At 40.3% G+C, this 20,450-nt stretch overlaps 2 protein-coding genes across 14 annotated transcripts in view; one reads left to right on the forward strand and one right to left on the reverse strand.

Annotated features, from left to right (window-relative positions):
* The window catches only part of LOC122777537 (membrane-associated guanylate kinase, WW and PDZ domain-containing protein 1-like), a 115,329-nt gene extending 104,073 nt beyond the window's left edge, over positions 1-11,256 (forward strand). For all 13 annotated transcript variants that reach the window (XM_044038839.1, XM_044038836.1, XM_044038838.1 and 10 more), the window contains 3 exons: positions 51-194; positions 2,218-2,356; positions 5,490-11,256. In XM_044038839.1, the coding sequence (XP_043894774.1) occupies positions 51-194; positions 2,218-2,356; positions 5,490-6,598 (1,392 nt within the window). In that variant the 3' untranslated portion in view covers positions 6,599-11,256. The remainder of the gene's footprint in view (positions 1-50; positions 195-2,217; positions 2,357-5,489) is intronic.
* A 4,946-nt stretch (positions 11,257-16,202) lies between these two features.
* Positions 16,203-17,702, reverse strand: LOC122777406 (rhodopsin). Its single transcript, XM_044038630.1, has one exon. It carries the CDS (start codon positions 17,607-17,609, stop codon positions 16,548-16,550), a length of 1,062 nt encoding a protein of 353 aa, XP_043894565.1. The 5' UTR covers positions 17,610-17,702; the 3' UTR covers positions 16,203-16,547.
* Between the last annotated feature and the right edge of the window lie 2,748 nt (positions 17,703-20,450).

Below are 20,450 nucleotides of genomic sequence, written 5' to 3' on the forward strand. Positions count from 1 at the left end.
GTCTCTTTTCCCCCTGTGACTCTCTTTATCTCGTCTTTTCCATCTCGCAGGATGCCGAGTTCTACTCTGTGGACCTCGAGCGGGACAGCAAAGGTTTTGGCTTCAGCCTGAGGGGAGGGCGGGAATACAGCATGGACCTGTACGTGTTGAGACTAGCCGAGGACGGGGCTGCTGTCAGAAACGGCAAGATGAGGGTATGGAGCTCATTAGAAAGAAATTATCGGTGTCTTTTTCTTAAAAGTCACGTCTTCTATAAATCTTGACAGTCCACATTGCCCTTCAAAGTGAAAATGCTGAAAACACAAAAAAAAAATACTTATTCAAAAGTAAATCCCTTTGGACCTGCTTTTTCAACTTTTTAAGTTGCATATGTTAAAATGTTGAGTTACTTCAGAAGACGAAAATGAATCTGCCTACTGTTTCACTGTGAGCTGTCAATTCACTTTATTCTGATGGATCTATATATCTATATCTTAAAGGAATACTTCACCAATTAGCATTTAGCTTTGTATTACTAGAATAGGGCTAGTTTTTTTGAAGAATTGTGCTTCCCAACCTCGAGAAAGTTGAGAAATATCTTCATTGGTCCGAGGCTTGAAACTGCAATGCTAATTCCACACTTTTTAGACCCACTCGTAGGGGGCGGGACCTCATTCCCACAATGTAAACAGTGTCAGCCATCTTTGCTAACTGTTATGCTAACAGGACCAAGTGTCACTGGTGGACACGTAACAAAGAAAGGAATGAAGATATTTCTCAACTCAGGGCAAACTAAGGTTGGGAAGCACATTTTTTCACAAATACTTCCCCTATTCTAGTAATACAAGCTAAATGCAAATTGTTGTACAACATTAAATATTTAGAAGCTAAATGCATTAATGACAAAGCACTCGTAAAAGTTCACTTTCCCACAGTCAGTACAGGATTGCAATATTGTGTTAGTCCAACTACAACTGGACTTTTAAAATGCAAGTTAAGATGTTTACATTTCTTACTCCAACTAACTCAGTTAAGTTACTATTACTACATTAACATTCAACTGGGCCCAAACTGGCACAGGCCTGCACACGTGCCACAGTTCCAGCCCACATGCCTTGAGACGGGAAGTAAAAGAAGAAGCTGAACGTACAGTACATCTTTTGGAGACTGACTTTATGCTCTATTAAATAATGGAAGTAGGAAGACATTGTATGGAATGCAACAAGTGTTCCATCAATTACTAAATGAAACGACTAAACTAAACGATTTTTCAGCTTCTTAAATATGAATATTTTCTGGTTTCTTTGCTCCATATAACAAAGTAATCATTAAAACTCAAGCATTTTGGTTTATGGGCAAAACAAGACATTCACAAATGTCAACATTTCCAGGATGGATAAACACCAACCACTGTTTTTCAACATTTTCTGACAAGTACTAGTAAAATAATTGACAGATTTTGAATTCTAGCCCTCATACCCAGGATGCTAGCTGTTAGCTGCCAGCTTAATTTATCGACATAATAGGGTCAACACGTAAAACACCTAATACTAACAAGCAGAAAAGGGACATGTTACCAGCTAGTAAGTGGACACGCCTCAATTCATATTCAATAAATCAATTCCCTGCTAGTGCTTGCATACTGGGACAAGGGCAGTAGTCCAGTTAAACGGTGTAGCATGGAAATGTGTATAGTGTTTATATTGTTTGACTATGGTTATTTTTTTACAGCCACTTTCTTACAATGCAGCTTGTCTGTAGTTACTGCTGCCTGCCTCTGTGGGGCAATGTTGCTGTTCCTGTCTATGCACCATGTGGCAACCGGTCATGACATCATCTATAACCATGGTTCACAAACTACCACCAGTGGTGTTTGGAGGGAAATCAGAAATGATGTTCTGCTGTATATACAAGGATATGTGGTCATCTTATCTCTCGCTCCATCTTAACCTAATAGTAGTGTGTGCAGTGTATGTGAGGAAGAGGATGACGAGCGAGCAAACTATCTTCATGGGAATAAATCTCCGTAGCCCGTAGCTGACTTTGCTCGGCCTATTTTCACCACTGTGTGTTAACGTTGTTAGCCCTTATTTTCTCAGGTGGTACTTGATATAAAACGTTTGAGGACCACCGCTCTATAAGAATCTCTTTGTGCCATGTTGGTGTTTGTTCACAAACGGGACTTCACCAGGTTTTGCAAATACTTTGATAATAACGTATTGCTGCTCTTTGGTTCAGGTGGGAGATGAGATCCTGGAGATAAACGGTGAGAGCACAAAAAACATGAAGCATTCGCGCGCCATCGAACTGATCAAGAACGGCGGTCGGAGAGCGCGGCTCGTCCTCAAGCGGGGAGATGGATCCGTACCTGAGTATGGTATGTAAACAAAATGCAAATGTAAACACTCTCTCCATGTTCATACACTGCTAATGCCAGCATTGAAATCTTATTACTGGCGCAGAGCAGAATTAAGCTGCTTATCTGCTTGCACTGCACTGCAGGGACACACTGTTCATGACGGCCATTACTTCGCATGATAAATATTTAACACACAGATACTTTGATTTATTAATAATATAATTGAATTTTGAACCGTCAAATGTTATCGATCAATGACGAGATGGCTCCCACAAATGCGATTTATACACTTTAGAGTTTGTATGTTTTATAGCTTTATAGTATTATTTCCTCCCGAGAGTATTCTGCTGTGCTCATTGATTATTCCGTGTGCACAATTTTGAGTCGCATTGTTGTGCTTCTCGGCATTTTTGTTTCTTGTTTATCTGGGATCTAATTTCCGGACACTTCCCTTCCTCTCAGGTGGTTCCAATGGAAGCATGTTGGATTCAGTTGAAACAGAAATAAAAAAGCTCCGTTTTTATGAACAAACGAGATGATTCTTCCTTAAAAATTGGCAATGCTGCTATTTTTGTATGGAAAAACAGAGCCAATCGGTTTACATTTAGCAGTGAAAAGGATCTCATGAATTCAGAAACAGAGCTTTTTTTTATTTTTCAGGTGAATACCATACACTTCTGTAGGTTGATCATGTATAAAATGTAATGTTTTTTTTGTCTTTCACTAGAAACACCTTAAAAACAGCCTCTTGTCTGTTCTATTTGTCCTCTGCTCTCTGTTCCTCCTTCCTTTCTCTCTGATTCTTTCTCGTCACTGGGCTCTTCCTCCTCCTCTCTCCAGCGATGATGGCTCCTCATCTCGCTGTTGGTACAATGAGGAATGACAAGATGGGAGAGCCCTGTTTCTACCTAATGGGCCAAAATCAAACCACGGTTTGTAGCCAAAAGTCTGTCCCAATCCACTCTCCCTGTCATCTTTTTTTTCCCCCCTTCCAGTTTGACTCACCCTTCCTAGTACATGCATTCCACTTTGTTGATTTGTGCGTGGGCGTGTTTACATGTGTGTACATGCTTCTTGTCTTTACCATGCCTGATTCTAACTTGTGTAACTCCCACACATGGTCGACTGCTCTCCCTCCACCAGCTTCAGACCTTTCTGTTAAGGGACTAATTCAATGCCAGTGTGTGTCACATGCTGCTGTCATTGCAACTCGTCTCTAATTTGGCAAACGTGCAGCCACAAACGCGCTTGTTTTTTTTGTTTCTGCTTTTCTTTTTGGTTTGTTCTCCCCAGAGATGCACATTAAGTCGTTCACCATTGTGTCTTGAATGATTTCTTAGGTGCCTGCTGCGTCACTGATAACCCCCACTGCCCTACACTAGCCAATGTGTTGCACTTGCTGTTGTTGCTGACATCACCTTATGTTTAAACCCGCAGCCTCATAGAGACGATGTATTGAAGTGATATATCACTTTGAATACAATTTATATATATGTGTAGATCAGAGGTATCAAACCCACCACTTACATGGCTTTAAACACAGTGTGTTTGCACGTTTACTTTGAAATTCTGTGAGATAGCACCATGAATATCTTATATCTGTTGTGAGCTGCTTTAAGCTGACTAGACGTCCATTGGCCCCACATCTATTGTGTTTGACACCTCTGGTTATACACACATTTTGGTTTGAATGTCTTTGGATCTTTATGAGGTATATTTATGAACGAGCAGACGTGTATGCATGATCTCCATAAGTCTCTGCATTGACCTGCTGTCACGTCAGTGCAAAAGCTCACCCGACTCAACGATGAAAGTCATGTCTGCTGAGCACAGCGATGTTCAAGGTCTAGTGTGTAAGAATTAGTGACACCAGAGCTCAATGAATGGAGGACTCCCTCGCTTACCCCTCTCTTTCAAGATTCAAGATTAGACACACGTTAGACACGAGGTCAGAACGAAAATCAGTCTCTCCAGAACCCGGTCGGCCCAGCAATAAAGAAGAATGAAGAACCAACAGTTTAACTTAACAAAATATTAATTAAAAAATGATTAAAACTTTAAAACCTCTGGAGGTAAGGTGCTGTGCAAAAAAGAATTTGGTGCAAGGGTGGTGTGCGGTACTGGGGGCATGTGCAAAGTACAGTCCGTGGGGGGTGGGGGCAGCAAGGCGATGGGGGCTACAGAGAGTTCAGGAGTCTGACAGCTCCAGGGTAGAAGCTGTTCCTTCGTATGTGTGCCAGAGAACTATGAAGGCCTTTGCATACCAGAAAGGATGCAAACAGTCACCGCCCTCTCCTGGACTCCCATGCTCCCTGCTGTTTCCTCCTACTTTCTTGCTGGTTAATGTTTCGGGTTTATGTGGGCGGAGCCGTTCTTGCTTTTTTGCACAGTAAACGTCTGCTTCAAAATGCTATGGCTGCCATAGAAACAGTGAGACGAGCAAGGCCCTCGGCTGACGTACTTACGGAAGGCTTATTCTAATGCACATCAACGGCAACGTAGATAGAATGGAGAATCATTTGGATCGATGCATCCTTTCTGTTCACATCAAGTACAACAAATTAGCAAAGGCGAGAAGAAAAATCGCTTTGTAGAAAAGAAGAGATGTCAGCATCCATTGATGATGACGTGGTCTTTATTCTTAATAAAAAATTTTAAAAAACCTGGTTACAGCCGACAAAGAAGAGAGCTTGTTTAGTTTAGGAAGTTAAACTTTACCACATCTGTCACTCAGTTTGACTACTTAAGGAAAATCCAGTTTGCTTGGATGGAACTCGCAATACCAAACATGCTACAAACATAGACTGATATTCCTTGCATTTATAGATAGCTAGAGCTTCCACATCAGCACATTTCACTAACTGTCCATGAGTGTTTGGATGAGAAATGCCGAGATATCGGTTGAAGTGTCGCTTCAGCTCCATCTCACACTGCAACAACCTTTGTGACCAGGTGTGCAGGGTCTTTAGGCTTCGAAAGCGAAACAGTTTTTATTTTAAAGTGATTACAGGCTCATACAAACTACTTATGGGTAGTAAATACATCTGTGCTAAATGTTACACACTGGACCTTTTAGGTGTTCTCTCATGCCTGCTCCTTTTGTGCGTTATCTCCATTCAACACGATTCTTCTCCTTTTTCCTCTCATGTAGACGGCAGCAATGACGGGCACCCTCCCACACCCGGGGCACAAAACACTCCGGAAGTGAGAACGCTGCCATCCAACAGCCGATATCACACCTCATTGGAGTCCAGTTATCCACCAGACCTTCACAAATCATCACGCCAGGAGGAGGCTGTGCGTGGCCGAGACGGGGACAGGAACAGGGACAGGGCTGGGTCAGATCAGATGGACTACCAAGGCCGGCAATTTAACCCCAACCATCATCACACCTGGAATAACAATCACAGTAAAAGTTCCCCGCGACAACAGTCTCCAGACAACAGTAACAGCAATAGTAGTGGCAACAAGAAGAGCCGAGGCCGCAAAGTCAAAAAGTCTGACTCGGAGAGCGGCATCTCTAAACTCCTAAAGACTCTGAGGAAAGACAGCTCGGGGAAGAAGGCTGCCGCTGCTGAGAAACTGAGGGGACGAGAGCTCTCCAGCAGCAGCTCTACTTTGGACGGGAGGTCCCGGCTGCAGCGCCGCGGCTCCCTTGACCGCTCACCAACCCGGAAACGTGCCTCGTCTCCCGATCGTCGGCGGGCCAAGTCGATGGACCGCAGGGCCGAGCGAGCACAGCGGGACCGCACACCTGAGAGGGAGAACGACGACGGAGGGTTCCTCGCGGTCACTCCCGAGCGCAAGTTATACGAGCGGAGGCTCCTCAAGGACTCACAGATGGCTGGGCGGATGAGCGAGGCCACGACCCCCGAGCGCAGCAACAACTACGGAGACACGTCATCTCTTTCCATGGGTCGCACACATGACAGAACCACAAAGAATGGCAACCTCTTGAGCGACTCCTCCTCAGAGCGGAGGGAGGAGAGACTTCCGATGAATGGGACGCCGGATAGACGATACAAAATGGAGCGGGACTCTTCCCCCGACAGCACCTACAGCAGGGAGGAGCTGAACTATGCAGCAGCACCCAGACTGAAGGACTACTACAGCATGATGAAGAACAACGCTCCGCACAACAACGCTGCCTTCAACAACGCAGGCCACAACAATAACGCAGCAGCAGGCCACAGCCCGAGCCAGCTCCCTGAGCCCAAGAGAAGGCTGTACAAAGAAAGCTCCAAAGACCTCAGCATCTAGAGCAGAGCAGAGACCCCCACCCCCACCCCCCCACTCTCTCCTCTATCTGTGCAAACTATGTACCATACACTGGAATTGTACTTCTGAGGATACTGACTCTTGTGCTTTATTCGGTTGACTGATCTAATGATTCATTTGATTGACTTAACGATTTGTGATTCCATCCAGAGATTCATAAAAACAGCAGGAGTACAATCCTTCTCTCCGCTCATACAGGTTGATTTGTCATCGTTCCGATTACTTTGAACATAACAGGTTGTTGTACTATAGTAAAGGTATTGTATGTGCCTGCATATGAAATCAGTGATATTGCTTTTTTTGTAGGCATTGCTGAATCTAAATATTTTGTTCCCTCAGAGGTATGAAACATGCTTCCAGTTGTGGTAACTTCTAACGACTAAACTTGTTTTCAACTCGTTATGTGGATATTTTTTTCCCATTCCTGAATCGCTTTACTGAACAAACTATAGCACAAGACACTGGTGGCTCACAAGAGCTGTGAAAATCTCGTTGGACTTGAGGCAAAATGTCAAAAAAAGAAAAGAAAAAAAGAATTAAGATCTGATGGTTAAATCTAGGAGTAATAATTATATAAGTAATATATTACTTTCTTTTTGCTCACTATTTATTTTTTAAATTGGCACATATCTCAAGCAAGCGTCGTTGAACGTTTAAGGACCAAGGTAGAAGTGTACACTGTACCTGGGAAAGCATGCTGTATGTTTACTTGTGTTGCATCCATGAATTGTGTGGCAGCTCACCGCTCTTTGCCTAAATACACCAACACAGAAAACTAGTCAACTGATACGAAAACTGGCACTGGTATCATTCGTTTCCACCATAGACCGTATATGTGGACGTAGGCTCCACTGGTTGCAAAAATAACTCTGTTTCAAGTTTCAAGAACCTTTATTATCCCCTAGGGGCAATTAGTTTTCACAGCCAGTAGAAACAAACACAGCAGATCACAAAAGGTCATAGAAAGAAAGGTCTATGGGAAAATTAGCTGCTTTTTCTCATTTTCCTGGTTGAGTCAATGTTCTCAATCACTAATTTTAGGTCTTCTTCAATAGAATGTGATGTCAGTGTTGTAAGTTATGTTTCCATTTTGATTTAAACGGATGAAAAACACCATGGACGCCATGTAATAGACACTTTGTACCGTCCAGTAGATGCTCGGTTGCAGGTGACGACTCTGACATGGTGCTAACCTTAAGGCTTCAAAACGGGTTTGTTTTGCAAGCAAAGGACTACACCCACATTTTATATATGGTCTATGATCACTACCAATGATACCATTTTACTACTTGCTTGGAGTAGGATTATAAAAATCTTTATTCAGTGTGTACTGATGTAGGAGGTAGAGGGACTTGACTGGCATTCAGCTACACACATTACTGTTCTGGTAGAGTCTCAGTTGTGGGGAAATGAGTTTTTTGCTCATCTAAATGAAGTACTTGAGTCTGGATTGAGTCTGCATTATGCCACGACACCAGCTTGAAGCTGCCATAATGTAATTTTTTCAAAAATCGGAAAAAGAAAAGAAAAACGATTTAAAGCCTCTTCACACCTATAGTCCACCAGCACAGGTATTTTCACCTTAGGCCTTTTCTTGGGACTGGGGTGAAGGTGTGGACACATTTGGGTTTGACAGCACAGCTCCACTTGTTAAAAGGTCCAGTCTGTTAGAATTAGTGACATCTAATGGTGAGACTGTAGATAGCAACAAGCGGAGGACTCCTCCGCTCTCCCCTCCCTTTCCCAAGCACATCAGGGAACTACGGTGGCCTTCACATACCAGAAAGGATGTAAACACTCTTTTCATAACTCTCAGCTCTTCTGTCATTTCCTTTGTCTTCATTGGTTTATTTAGGTGGAGCCGTTCTTCCTTCTTTCCGTGATAGGTTTCTGCTTTAAAACAGGAAAAGCACACGCTGGCTGATTTGTCTGTTCTGGCTGTTATAGAAACATATCAGTGTAAGATGGCAGACTTTTGTAAAACAAGACCCAAGTACATATAAAAGTCTCATTCTGAGGCCTAGTCCATACAATGGTGGATATTTTTGAAAATGTAGCTGTAAACAGTCTCTGAAAAGGCACATTTGGGAAAACTCCTCCCAGGTTGAAGGTTTTCATAATCTCCATTTACTCCAGTTGTAATGTTACGGTGTCTCTTCTGTCAGTGCTGCGATGTCATCACATTTGTTTACATGAGGCAAGTTATGTAGTGGCATCTGAAATGGCCGGACCTCTGCTAGTGTTTGCATTGCTTAATAGACTTTCTAGCTTTCAAGCTATCAGTCCAAACAAACAATTCTCCTTTTCCTGCAGCGCGCCATTGTTGTTTACCTAGTGGAACAGGTGGTGATACTTTCTCTTCTCTCTTCTGATTGACCAACAAGGCTTTACAGTCACAGTTATATCACCGCCTGTTGACTCGGCTTGTTTTTGACAGGACCTAACGTTGGGTTTTTGTGTTTACACGTGTGGAGGAAATAGGTTTTTTTTTTTAAACTGCGGGAGGAAATCTTTGTGTGGACTAGGCCTAAAACAATGAACCAAAAACAAATGAGATTATAGATTAATACTGGGGCTGTCACTTATTCTTCGAAATTCTACATGAAGTTCACATATGAACTGTAGCTACCTGCTGAAAATGTATGCAGCCATCTCATAAGCACCTAGTTAAGTAGTACGCCTTAGAATCCAGCAGAGGGCACACATCTGGTTTTACTTGTCATGTCATATGACGGTGTCAGCAGCAGCAGCGACAGCATGTTGGAGTTGCAAGCCTACTTGTACTAACTCTCTCTGCAAATGGCAAGCAACCCCAGGCTTTGGTGGAGAGACATGGTGTCCACTGAATAACCGCATATAATCTAACTTGACACTCTCTGTAAAATGGTTCATAAAAGTCTGCGTGTACCAGGATTCTGTAATATTATAAATAAAAAGAGTGCCGCACTCGATCGAAAATCCGGTTGACAGATTTGTGTTTTTGGCAAATGATAGTAATGAATAGAAATGTAGTTGGGTCTTGATAATTCAAGTTTAGTCAAAAGCTGTTGTCAGTGATTTCCCGTTAAGGGAGTGTTAGTGTTTATTCCGCACTACTCTGATGAGTGCTGTATATTATGAATACCAACAGCACTGTTAATCAAGTAACAATTATTAAAATTGTCAATAAAGTAATGACAGTTGTGACGTTTGTGGTGTAATAGGCGAGCGATGGTGGCGGCTCATGGAAGTATGAAGTACAGATCATTATAAATTCGAACATTTATTTTTGGAAAAGGTGACGGACCTAACTTGTACTTACATGATGGGGTAGTATATTAAATTTCTCCCAATAAATCGTCCTAAATGTTACAAACTGGATTCTTGTTGTAGCACCTGTTTGGGTGGGATGACTTGTTGAAGTGTTGTGACATCACTCTCGTTAGTACTTTCGACTTTTGTGACATCACGAGTGCCCACAATAGTTCAATTCCAAACCAGAACAGGTCTAATAAGCTTGAGTAACTAAATGAAAACCACTTTGTGGGTGTGCAGAGGCTTTAAAGTCAAACCAATGTGTAAATTACCCCTGTGCAAGCTGCATGTGTAAATTGAACTGTAGTTTAACCACGTTATCTGATAAGTCTGAGTGAGAATAAATGGAAAAAGGAAAATGCACTGTAATCCCACAGTAACTGTTAACCCTGTTCTCATGTTGATGATTTGTGCACCGACCACCTCCTGGGTTCTGACACAGAATTGATGTATTTCTTTGTGTTGGTCTAACATATGGAGAGTCCTGGTACAGGAGGCGACCAATCTGCCATGCTGAGCCATGCCGTCATCCCACTGGAGTCTAACTGCTGCTTTATAATGTGTTTTGTGTGTATTCTCTGTTTTATGTTTCATTAAAATGAACTAAAATATATTGGATAAACCACAACAAATGCATTGTTTGATCACTGTTGTTGCCATGGTACTGTATTTAACAAAAAAAAGACTTAGAAAAAAAAGAGAAATACATTTAAGAAATGAATCTGTTGTCCATCAACAGGAGATAAATTAACTATTAGGAACCCGTAAATAAAATGAAATGTTGCCTTTTTCTTGTACAAAAGAGAAATTTATGAAGAACCTCAGCAGTGAGGAATGTGATATTGTGTTTATATCTCTGAAATGGACCTGATGATTTATGGGAAATGTGTTGATTGACTCTGGATCAGGTATGTAAAGACATTGAAAAAAAAAAAAAAAAGAAGAAGAAAGACTTGTCTTTGGATCTCTCTCGATGGTTAGCCTGCCTTTGTATTATAAAGCACTTGTATGCAGTCTGTGTTCTTCAAGCATTATTTCTTGCAATGTGCTCCGGACATAAAGCTGTCTCTGTGTTGATAAAAAGCAGTACATGTATATGGGCCAATCTTTTTTTTTTGTTTTTTTTTTTTTTTTTATAAAACTATGCATATACAGTATAAATACTACATTGTTCATAGCTTTATTTGACTCATGAAGCTATACATAACATTAGTCTAAGTACAAGTAGATGTGGACTTATCCAGCTTCTTTTCCTTGAGATGGATTACAATGTATATGTAGCTATCAAAAGAAGTCTGTGAATGCTATTTTTATTATCAAATAAAGTTTTCCATACAAATTCAAAAGGTTTCCTATCTCCTCATATATCTTTACAGTAAAGCCTCAGGAGAGGTTTTTGCCTTTGTTAGCTTTTTTCTTTTGATCACGTGTGTGTGTGTGAGAGAGAGAGAATTTTAATAGGCAGCTCAGGGCTGTTTTATTCACAACAGCAAATTTGATACATATTAAAGTGGCAGCTGCCAGCTGTACTGCCTTTATTCTCTACTTTGCAAAGATAATTAATCATATTTGTAGAACACATATTGTCCGTACACGTGTACAACTATAATAACTCATAATTATGTGCAGTGTCCCTTTATTAGCAATGTATCAATCGTTATAAGGCACATACTGGTAACATATGGCCCACATCAAGTTGACAAAAGACAGATTAATTTTGTGATATAAACATTAACAGAAAAGTTGCCTTTTTTTAAATATAATTTTTTGGACCAAGAGTGGTTTGTTTCAAATTCTAAGCTCTATACAAAGTTAATGCAAAGCTGCAATTAGTCTACAGCGTGGGCCTCCAATGAGTGGCTTGCAAGCTCCCAGTAACTCCCAGTCGCTTTCCAAGTAGCTCATCAAAGGTTTCAATAATGGAACATAACCTGCTTACATTTTTATCCAGTAAAAACTCAGGTGTCCTGTCCCTGTTCTAACACTAAACGGTTATTTGACAATTAGTTGTCAATCAAACAGTTGCGCTGCTGTCATCTCGAGTGAGTGGTGTTGTGAGATGGTCAGCAACAATGACCGCGACAGCTGCTCATACAAGTAATTTTCACGACAAACAGGAAATAGTTTTGTTTCACGAGTGTAAACGACAAGTGTGTGTGTCAAATCAGTACAAGACTGTCAGATGAATATTTAAATAGGATTTGATAAGAGTGGACCTGTGGAACCAGCTCCCAATGATAGTTCAGGAGGCGGACACTCTGTATTTAAAGTTAGACTTAAAACCTTCCTTTTTTGATAAAGCTTATAGTTGACTGCTGGGGGAATTCCTGTGGCGCACTCACACTCACTCTCTCACACTCGGGGTATGAATATGACTTTGTATTTTGTTGTAGTTCCTTGTTTTCACCAGCAGGGCACACATTAGTCAAGCACTGCTCACGGTCATAGTTCCTTTGTTTTTTTCCCGGCTCGGCTTTTCTTTTTTTTTCTCCACCGACACCGACGAGAATAGAAACACTACGGCCGAGATAGAGAGCAAGTTAATGTCAATAAGTACTTGAAGAGTGGATACAACTTTTATTTTTTAACTTTATTTTTGAGTTATTGGTGCTCAAAGGTACCCGCACCTGTGAGAAGGTTTTTGGTTTTGCTGGACATCGCACGCAGGTGTATCGTGTTTTTGTCGAGGAAAACTCCGGTGAGCATAGCATGCTAAGCGCTGCCAACCACGGCTAATTACTCACTCATTTCATGAATATATCATTATTATTTGACTTTATGCTTCTGAGAAAATGTTTTAAACCAATCGGGCGTATATGAGAGTGTGTTGAATTTGAGAATGTGGTTAATTGTGTATTTCTGTGTGGATAATTGTCTGTGCTGATAATTGTCTGTGCTAATCGAACTAGTGCTATGTGTTAGCAATACAACGTGTGCTGTTGCTATATGTTAGCTAATGCTACAAAGCTAAACAGTTGGTTTTGTGAGTTAAAAGCACATGCAGTTGTGCATGTGAGTTATTGAGAGACAGTAATTCAATGAATCATTGTCAAACACGATTGACATGTGATTTAATTAATAATTTGTGTGCACTATGCGGTGGTGTAAGTTAAGAACATTTAAAATAATTAATGTACACCATTTTGTGTGTGTGGGCTGTTTAAAAATTCATTTTATATATGTATATGAAACATTGTCAGTGGGAATGGTTCAGGTTGATTGAATTAAGATAAAACAATCATCAAAATCATTAAAAGTTAATCATTTTGGTTTGTGGACAAAACAAGACATTTGAGAACATCATTATTTCCAGGTTTGACGAACACCGCTTAACATTTTTTAAGGTTTTCTGATATTTTATGGACCAAGCCATTAATCGATTAATGAATAATCGTTAATTGCAGCTCTAGAATTATACATGAAATATATACAATTTTTGTTATGTTTATTGCAAAATGTGAGTTGTGGAAACCAACATTTTGTAAATGTTCGGGCAGAACAATCTCATTAAGTTTGTTGGAGTTGAAATAAGGTCTTAGAAGAATAAACTTTAAAGAACACAAGTATGCTCTTGGCCGATTTCATTTTGTCAAAGTAGCTCTTGAAGAGAAAAAGGTTGGAGACTCCTGGTCTACAGCCTCACTGAGACACACCTGAGATTGCAATGTTTCCTTGATGCATCTCTTGTATGAACACAATATCAGATCTTGTGTTTTATGTTGGACTCTTCTTATGAAGTGGTTTATTAACAAAAACAGTACCTTCTATGTCTGATATTCATGCACTCCTAAGATTGCCTCCTACATCCCCTCCCTCCACTAGTTCTCTGACAATATCAACATGGCAGCGTGCGCAGAAAACAGCGAGAGTGCCGTCACAGAAAGAGACGTCCTACATAAGGATCGAGCCGAACACTGCCGAACTGTAAATCAGTTAAAAACACTTCGGGGACAGCCCCACTGATCACCACCGCTGATCGCCAGTGGTGCTGTATGCAACCGTATCAGACCGGTGACTGTATGCGGCTAAATATGGCGATCGCTGGCCGCAGTCTGATGCAAAGTGGTGCGAACACACAAACACACGTTTGCTGACTTTATCCGGCACATTAGCTTCATATATAAAATCCTCTGAGGCTGGAAGTTTGTGTAAAACACTGTGCTCCACTGTGCAGCCACCAACAGCACACTTGTCCCTCCACGTTGACATAATACCACTCTTCCTCCATCGCGTGCACTCTTGCAGGGACAAGATGGACAAGGTAACATTCGCGGTGAAATGCGCATGCTGCCGTCATAAGCGCAGGGAATTCAACATCGAGTGTTTTATCGCCTATACTTACACTAAGCGGGACCACGAAAACATGACTGCGTATTCTTTTTCGACACTTTGGCGACTGGTAGGGCCTCCAGAGTCCCAAATATAAGTATTAAAATGGTTAAAAAGTTGATTTTGCATAATATGTCCCCTTTAAAGTGTAACATTAAAGCAGCAAGTGATTCTTTTTTTACTTTTGATACCTTAGCTGGAGCATATCTGTATTCCACAAGAGATCCTTTCCTGTGTTGGTTGCCATAGCTACGCATGAAGGTCATTACGGGAGGGATCTTGAGATAATATTTGTTAGTGTGGCACAAAAACTGAAAAGGATCAATCATGTCACAGCCTTAGCATCCATTGTAAGTCGCTTTGGATAAAAGCATCTGGTAAATGACATGTAATGTAATGCATCAGAAAAACACGTTAGGACTCAACAATATTATAAACTTGAACAGACTTTGAAAATGATTGTCCTTAATGAAAGTTAGTTTTCTAGGTTCTGACAGTTGCGAAAAGTTAAGTATTCAAACATGAATAAATTAATGATATTATATAGCAGCTGCACACACATAGTACTTGTTTAGTATATATTAATGCATTTGTTTGCAATTAGTGATTTCCTATAAAATATATGTTTAGCTTGATACCACTTTTCTGTGTCTATCAGTCCAATATAGTATTTTTTCCTGTTAAACAACTTGGAAGTTAAAGAATCTGTGAATTTACCACATTTCAAAACCTGATGCTCCAAAACTCTGTGGAAGACACTTGGAGCCTTCACTTGCATTCAGGTCACATGACAGTGGTGGTGGACATCTTGTTGCTGCCTGTATTTAGTTTACAGATTGTATCAGATTTTGCCTTTTCATATCTGAAGGGTAGAGTAGTGGCTCGCAAGAATTTCAGAGCACGAAAGTCACTGGTTTGGATCCTGGACTGATTGAGAGCCCTTCTGTGTCTGATGCAATGATTTTGTCCAGTAACAGACCAATACCAAGTATGTCAGCTCATCTTAATATTTATTTTACAGTATTGTTGTTCATTACCTTGTCTCTCCATTGATTGTGCCTTGTTGATAAGTATAAATAAAAGTTTAAATTACTCATTACTAAATGACTTAACGTTATAAACCTTAAATATGTTTATGCTGGAATGCCCAGCTTGAGGAAACCAGGTCACCTGAGTTAGTGACATCCTTCAAGTCCATTTTATTGGCATGTTTACTTCCCTTGATAATATTTGAGTTAAATTCTGTACTAGCTAGCACTGCTGCCTCACAGCAAGGAAGTTGCGACCCAGTCCAACCAAGTGCCTTTCTGTGTGGAGTTTGCATGTTCTCTATGTACATGTGGGTTTTCTCCCAAGGTCCAAAAACATGCAAAGGTTTACTGGGCCCTCTAAATTGACCATAGGTGTGAATATGAGAATGAATGGTTGCAAGAATAATGTGATCCGTTTCTCTGTTCTACAAATTTAGTTTTATTATTAATAATAGTATTGTTGTTAGTGTGTTTATCATAATTTATTTATTTAAGTCTTTACCCTAACCCATGACTGCAGTTGAGCAATTTCAATTCTTTAACCTTGCAGATGAGGATTTGTTTTATCCAATAAATCTTTGTGCATGTTAACCTTCAGTTAATGTGATAATTCTTCAGTATGAGATAAAGTTAGATGATGTGCCAAGTATTATTCGTCCTGACTAATCATATGGGTCATAATCTCACAGTTAGGACAAACTAAGTCCAAGGTGACCTGTGATTGAAAGGAGATTAGTGTATAAATCCAAATACCACTGTGAAAGAAGATGGGAACCTTTTGTACCACTCTCTCTGTAACTATCTAATAACAAAAAGGCAGAAGTCTCTCCATAATATAAATTGAGTAGGTTATTCACATTTATTCATTTGATTAAATAAACTACAGTCATATGGACTTTGCCAACCAAATTGCAAGTAAAACATAAACAGGATGCCATTTGCAAAATGCGTTTTATTTTACGTTGCCTTGATTACATGCCTCTACTTTCAAAAATAAGCCAATATCATATAGGATCCAACTGTAAAAGATAACATTTTTCCCCTTTAACTCATAGGAAAAAAATCATAGACTGTTAAGTTGGATATTCTGTACATACAGGAACAACTCTGTAATGGGCTGACCTTTCCTGTAACTGTCTTTAGGTTTAAACAACTTTGTTTGTAGAAATACAAAAAAGAAGTTATTTCTGTGGACATTAGCCTTCAGTCGTTTCCCGAGAGGAGCAGAAGTCTTCTTCTTGGATAGTGGATCATGGAGCCTTTGGTAGATGGCCCTATTATGCTGGTGACACAGAGCTGGAGGAGGCAGAGGAGGCTTCGGTTTTGGAGGTAGTAGTGGATCCTTCCTCTTCCTCGAAAGGATTCTTTCCACAGCACAAGGTGGTGATCATGCAGTGGCGGAATTGCTTGTTCATGAAGATGTAGATCAGAGGGTTGTAGATGGAGGAACTCTTGGCAAAGAAGGCGGGGATGGTCATGAAAAGTGGGCCGAATTCAGAACCCTGATTTGTGAAGATGTACCAGGCCACACCTGCATAGGGGCACCAACATATCAGGAAAGCGATAACCATGATAACAACCATACGGGTGACTTCCCTCTCAGCCCTTTGGGTGGTCTCAGACTCCTGCTGGGCAGCAGCAGCCTCCTTGACGGCGCAGAGCAGTCGGCCATAGCAGAAGAACACGACAAACAGTGGGATGCAGAAGTGGCAGACGAACATGTAGACAACGAAGGATTCATTGTTGAAGCCTTCTGCACGGGTGTAGTAGTCAACTCCGCATGAGCACTGCATGCCCTCAGGGATGTAACGGGACCAGCCCACAAGAGGGGGAACGGCACAAGCAGCGGCTGCAAACCAGGTGAAGCCCAAACCCATGATGGCATGATTCTCCGTAAAGCGGAAGTTGCTAATGGGCTTGCAGACAACCATCCACCTTTCAACAGCCAGAACGACCAACGACCAGAGGGCAATTTCACCTCCGAGGGTAGCAAAGAATCCTTCCAGGTTGCAACCAAGACGACCAAGAACGAAGTAGCCATGCATAGAGGTGTACATCGTTGTGGTGAATCCTCCAAACACCATGAAGAGATTAGCCACAGCCAGGTTGAGTAGGATGTAGTTTAGCGGGGTTCGCAGCTTCTTGTGTTCGATGGTAACGTAGAGAGTGAGGAAGTTGATGGGGAAGCCGAGGAGGATGAGCAGGAACATGTAGGCGCACAGGGCAGCGTAAGCTGCCGGGTTGACAAGGTAGTACTGAGGATATTCATAAGGACTCCGGACAACGCCGGTAGTGTTGAGCATAGGGATATAGAAATATGGTCCCTCTGTGCCGTTCATGTTTGCGGCTTGCGGTGGCGATCAGCCCTTCGGTGATGTTTCTTCTGGCTGTTCAAGAGAGATGGAGGAGAGGGGCCTTGCTACAAATGGACCCAGTTGGCCACAGTCGGGCTTTTAAAAAGGCACACCTTGGATTATCGCTTTCCAAATCCGTCAGCACAAAGTGATTTAGGCCACAGTTAATATCTAATCCAGCCACCTATGCAAACATAACTGACCACTCATCAAGATATTAAGGTTGCACCTGCTTCCCTACTTTATCACAATGACTGCTTATTAGAAAACTATGTTTAAAAAGTTTCCTGCAGGTCCAGGCGTAATCAAAAGCAAACATGCGTCATCAGCATGAATTTCTATCTTTAAAAGGCGTTTTAGAATTAATTAGTTTTACCTGTGTGACAGGTCGCCTGTTGGGGTGGCTATGTCTCACTAGGTCAAGCAAGTCATCCTATACAACACCTTTCTGTGTCCTCAGTGTCAGCACTGCCTTTGGAGAGATGGTTCCAGGGTTGTTTTTTTTATATATATATATATTTCCTTTATTTATTATTTGGTCCAAGAATCTCATTCAGAAACGCACATTAAGGTTCTTTTCTGTGTACTCTATCTACTGTGAATATAACTGAAGTGTCTTTTTTTATATTTATTCATGGTTAATACAGTTCATTTAATTGGAGGGAAAGCTCCCTCAATTGCTTGATATTTCCAGATTGTCTACTTTATTATTGTGTTATTTTATATTTCATTTTATTGCATTTTATTGCCTATTTTACTGTTTTATTTATATCTATATCTTAAGTCATTGTTTCCACTCATGCTGTATTTCTATTTCACTTTGCACGGAGCATCTGGAACAAAAAAAAATTTCCCCCGGGGATTAATAAAGTATTGTGATGATTGATCCTGACCCCAAATCTACTGTTAATCACTGTTAATACAAACATGGATATGAAGTAAAAATATATATGATGCTATACCAGTCAACATGACTTGAATCCGATTACAATTTCAAAATATATGTCCATACCTGCCCGACCTATAAGATTCCATCAGGTCCCAACAGGCTTGGGTCAAGTGTCTATGCCCTAGTGTAAATTTGTAAGCACAAATCTTTAATCAGCCAATCACATGGTAGGGAACTGCATTTATTCATGTAGACATGGTCATGAAGTTCAAACTGAATATCAGAATGAGGAAGAAAAGTGAGTAATAATAGCCTAATATATCTTTACAAAAAAGAAAAAATATCTAGTGAGCAGCAGTTCTCTGGGAACAATGCCTTGATGAGTATTGGTTTGACATGATAGTGACAGTGACTCAAAGCAAAGACCACACTTTTGTCACTAGCTGTCCCCTGCACCTAATAAAGTGGCCAGTGAATGTAAATTAATATATTAATATTTATTTACTATTTACTATTTAATATTTATTTACTTTTCCGCATCTTTTAACTTTAGGTTTTATTATTTAAGTTAACTCCTTTCACAACACTCTTACTCTTCTTAAACATCAAACTTTATTTATTTTACAGTCTTTTTTTTAACAGTTTGCCATGGATTGTATGTTTCATAATTGTATTGATTTCTTTCAAATCTGTCTCTGTGTTGTTTAATGTTTTTCTCCAGCTCCTTGACCTTGACCCTTCAAAGCCCCAGTAAACAGGGCACTGTTTAATTAATTCATCAACTTAAAACCCCACACTCTTTATCTAATTTTGCATGTTTAACTACATACTTTTTATTCATTATCTTAGAGATGGATATTATACCCACTTTTTTGATTAAAGTCCCAGATTAATACATTAATAAATTACATACATTCATGTCCAAGCCAAAATATGTATTTTAAAATGACTTAATAAATATTTTGATATGCTATTCAATGATAAAAGGTACATTTTCAATTCCTATGTTGAATGTAGAGCAGAGGCCGTGGTGATGCTGGCTCATCTTAGCTGCTGGTAAAGAGCTCAGCACTTTCCTAATGGGTGTTGTGTTAAAGAGATTTGGGGCTTATGAATGTGTTACTCTCACACTCCTGTAATGGATTTAATGTCACAGAGGGTCAACTCTCACTCTGAAGGAGGTGTCTGCGCTCAGATGTGCGTTTATTTCTTTTCCGTTCTTAGGATCTTGGTGAAAAATTGCACTATTAATGAGTACATTTGAGTAAATTGAAAGGGTATGAACTCTGGCAACATGTCAGTGTTACAGTATTTGTATCGGCCTCCTTGTAATGCCAGTACGTTCTTAAAGCTAAAAACAAACAGTGACAAAATAAATAGTCTAAAATAGAAGATTGTTACAATATGGCTACATTGATATTAATGATGAGAAAGTACTTTTAATTGATTCTAATTCTGGTAAGTGTGTACATAATTATATTACATAGGTAAACTGGTGTTTAACAAAAAGTGTCTCACTATTTTGTAATTTAAACTGAAACCATTTAACTGTAATGAGCTACAGTCTGTAGCTGTTATTCATCCACATGCTGTAAAGGATTTACAGAGGAGGACAGATCTGCTGCTGAGCTGCTGTCCCTCCATTGGCTGATCTGTAGGTGTCTTGCTGCCCTCTTCTGGAAGCCTAAGTGAATACACCTAACCACTACACCAACCATGTGGCCCAGAAAAGTTTATTCTTTAACATATTTTTGTTTCTCACACTGTGCCCACCCTTCCACTATTTTAAATTCATTACAGGCTCCTGTTTAATATGTGAGTAATGGCAAACTGAAGTGAAATTCCTTTTATATGCGCACAGAGTAATTCTGATTTATCACTTAAGTTATTTGAATTTGATCTTTGCACAAATCTCATATCAAACTTGTAATCAGGTG

Source organism: Solea senegalensis, linkage group LG11 (genome assembly GCF_019176455.1).
Source record: "Solea senegalensis isolate Sse05_10M linkage group LG11, IFAPA_SoseM_1, whole genome shotgun sequence".
NCBI classification, from domain to species: domain Eukaryota; kingdom Metazoa; phylum Chordata; class Actinopteri; order Pleuronectiformes; family Soleidae; genus Solea; species Solea senegalensis.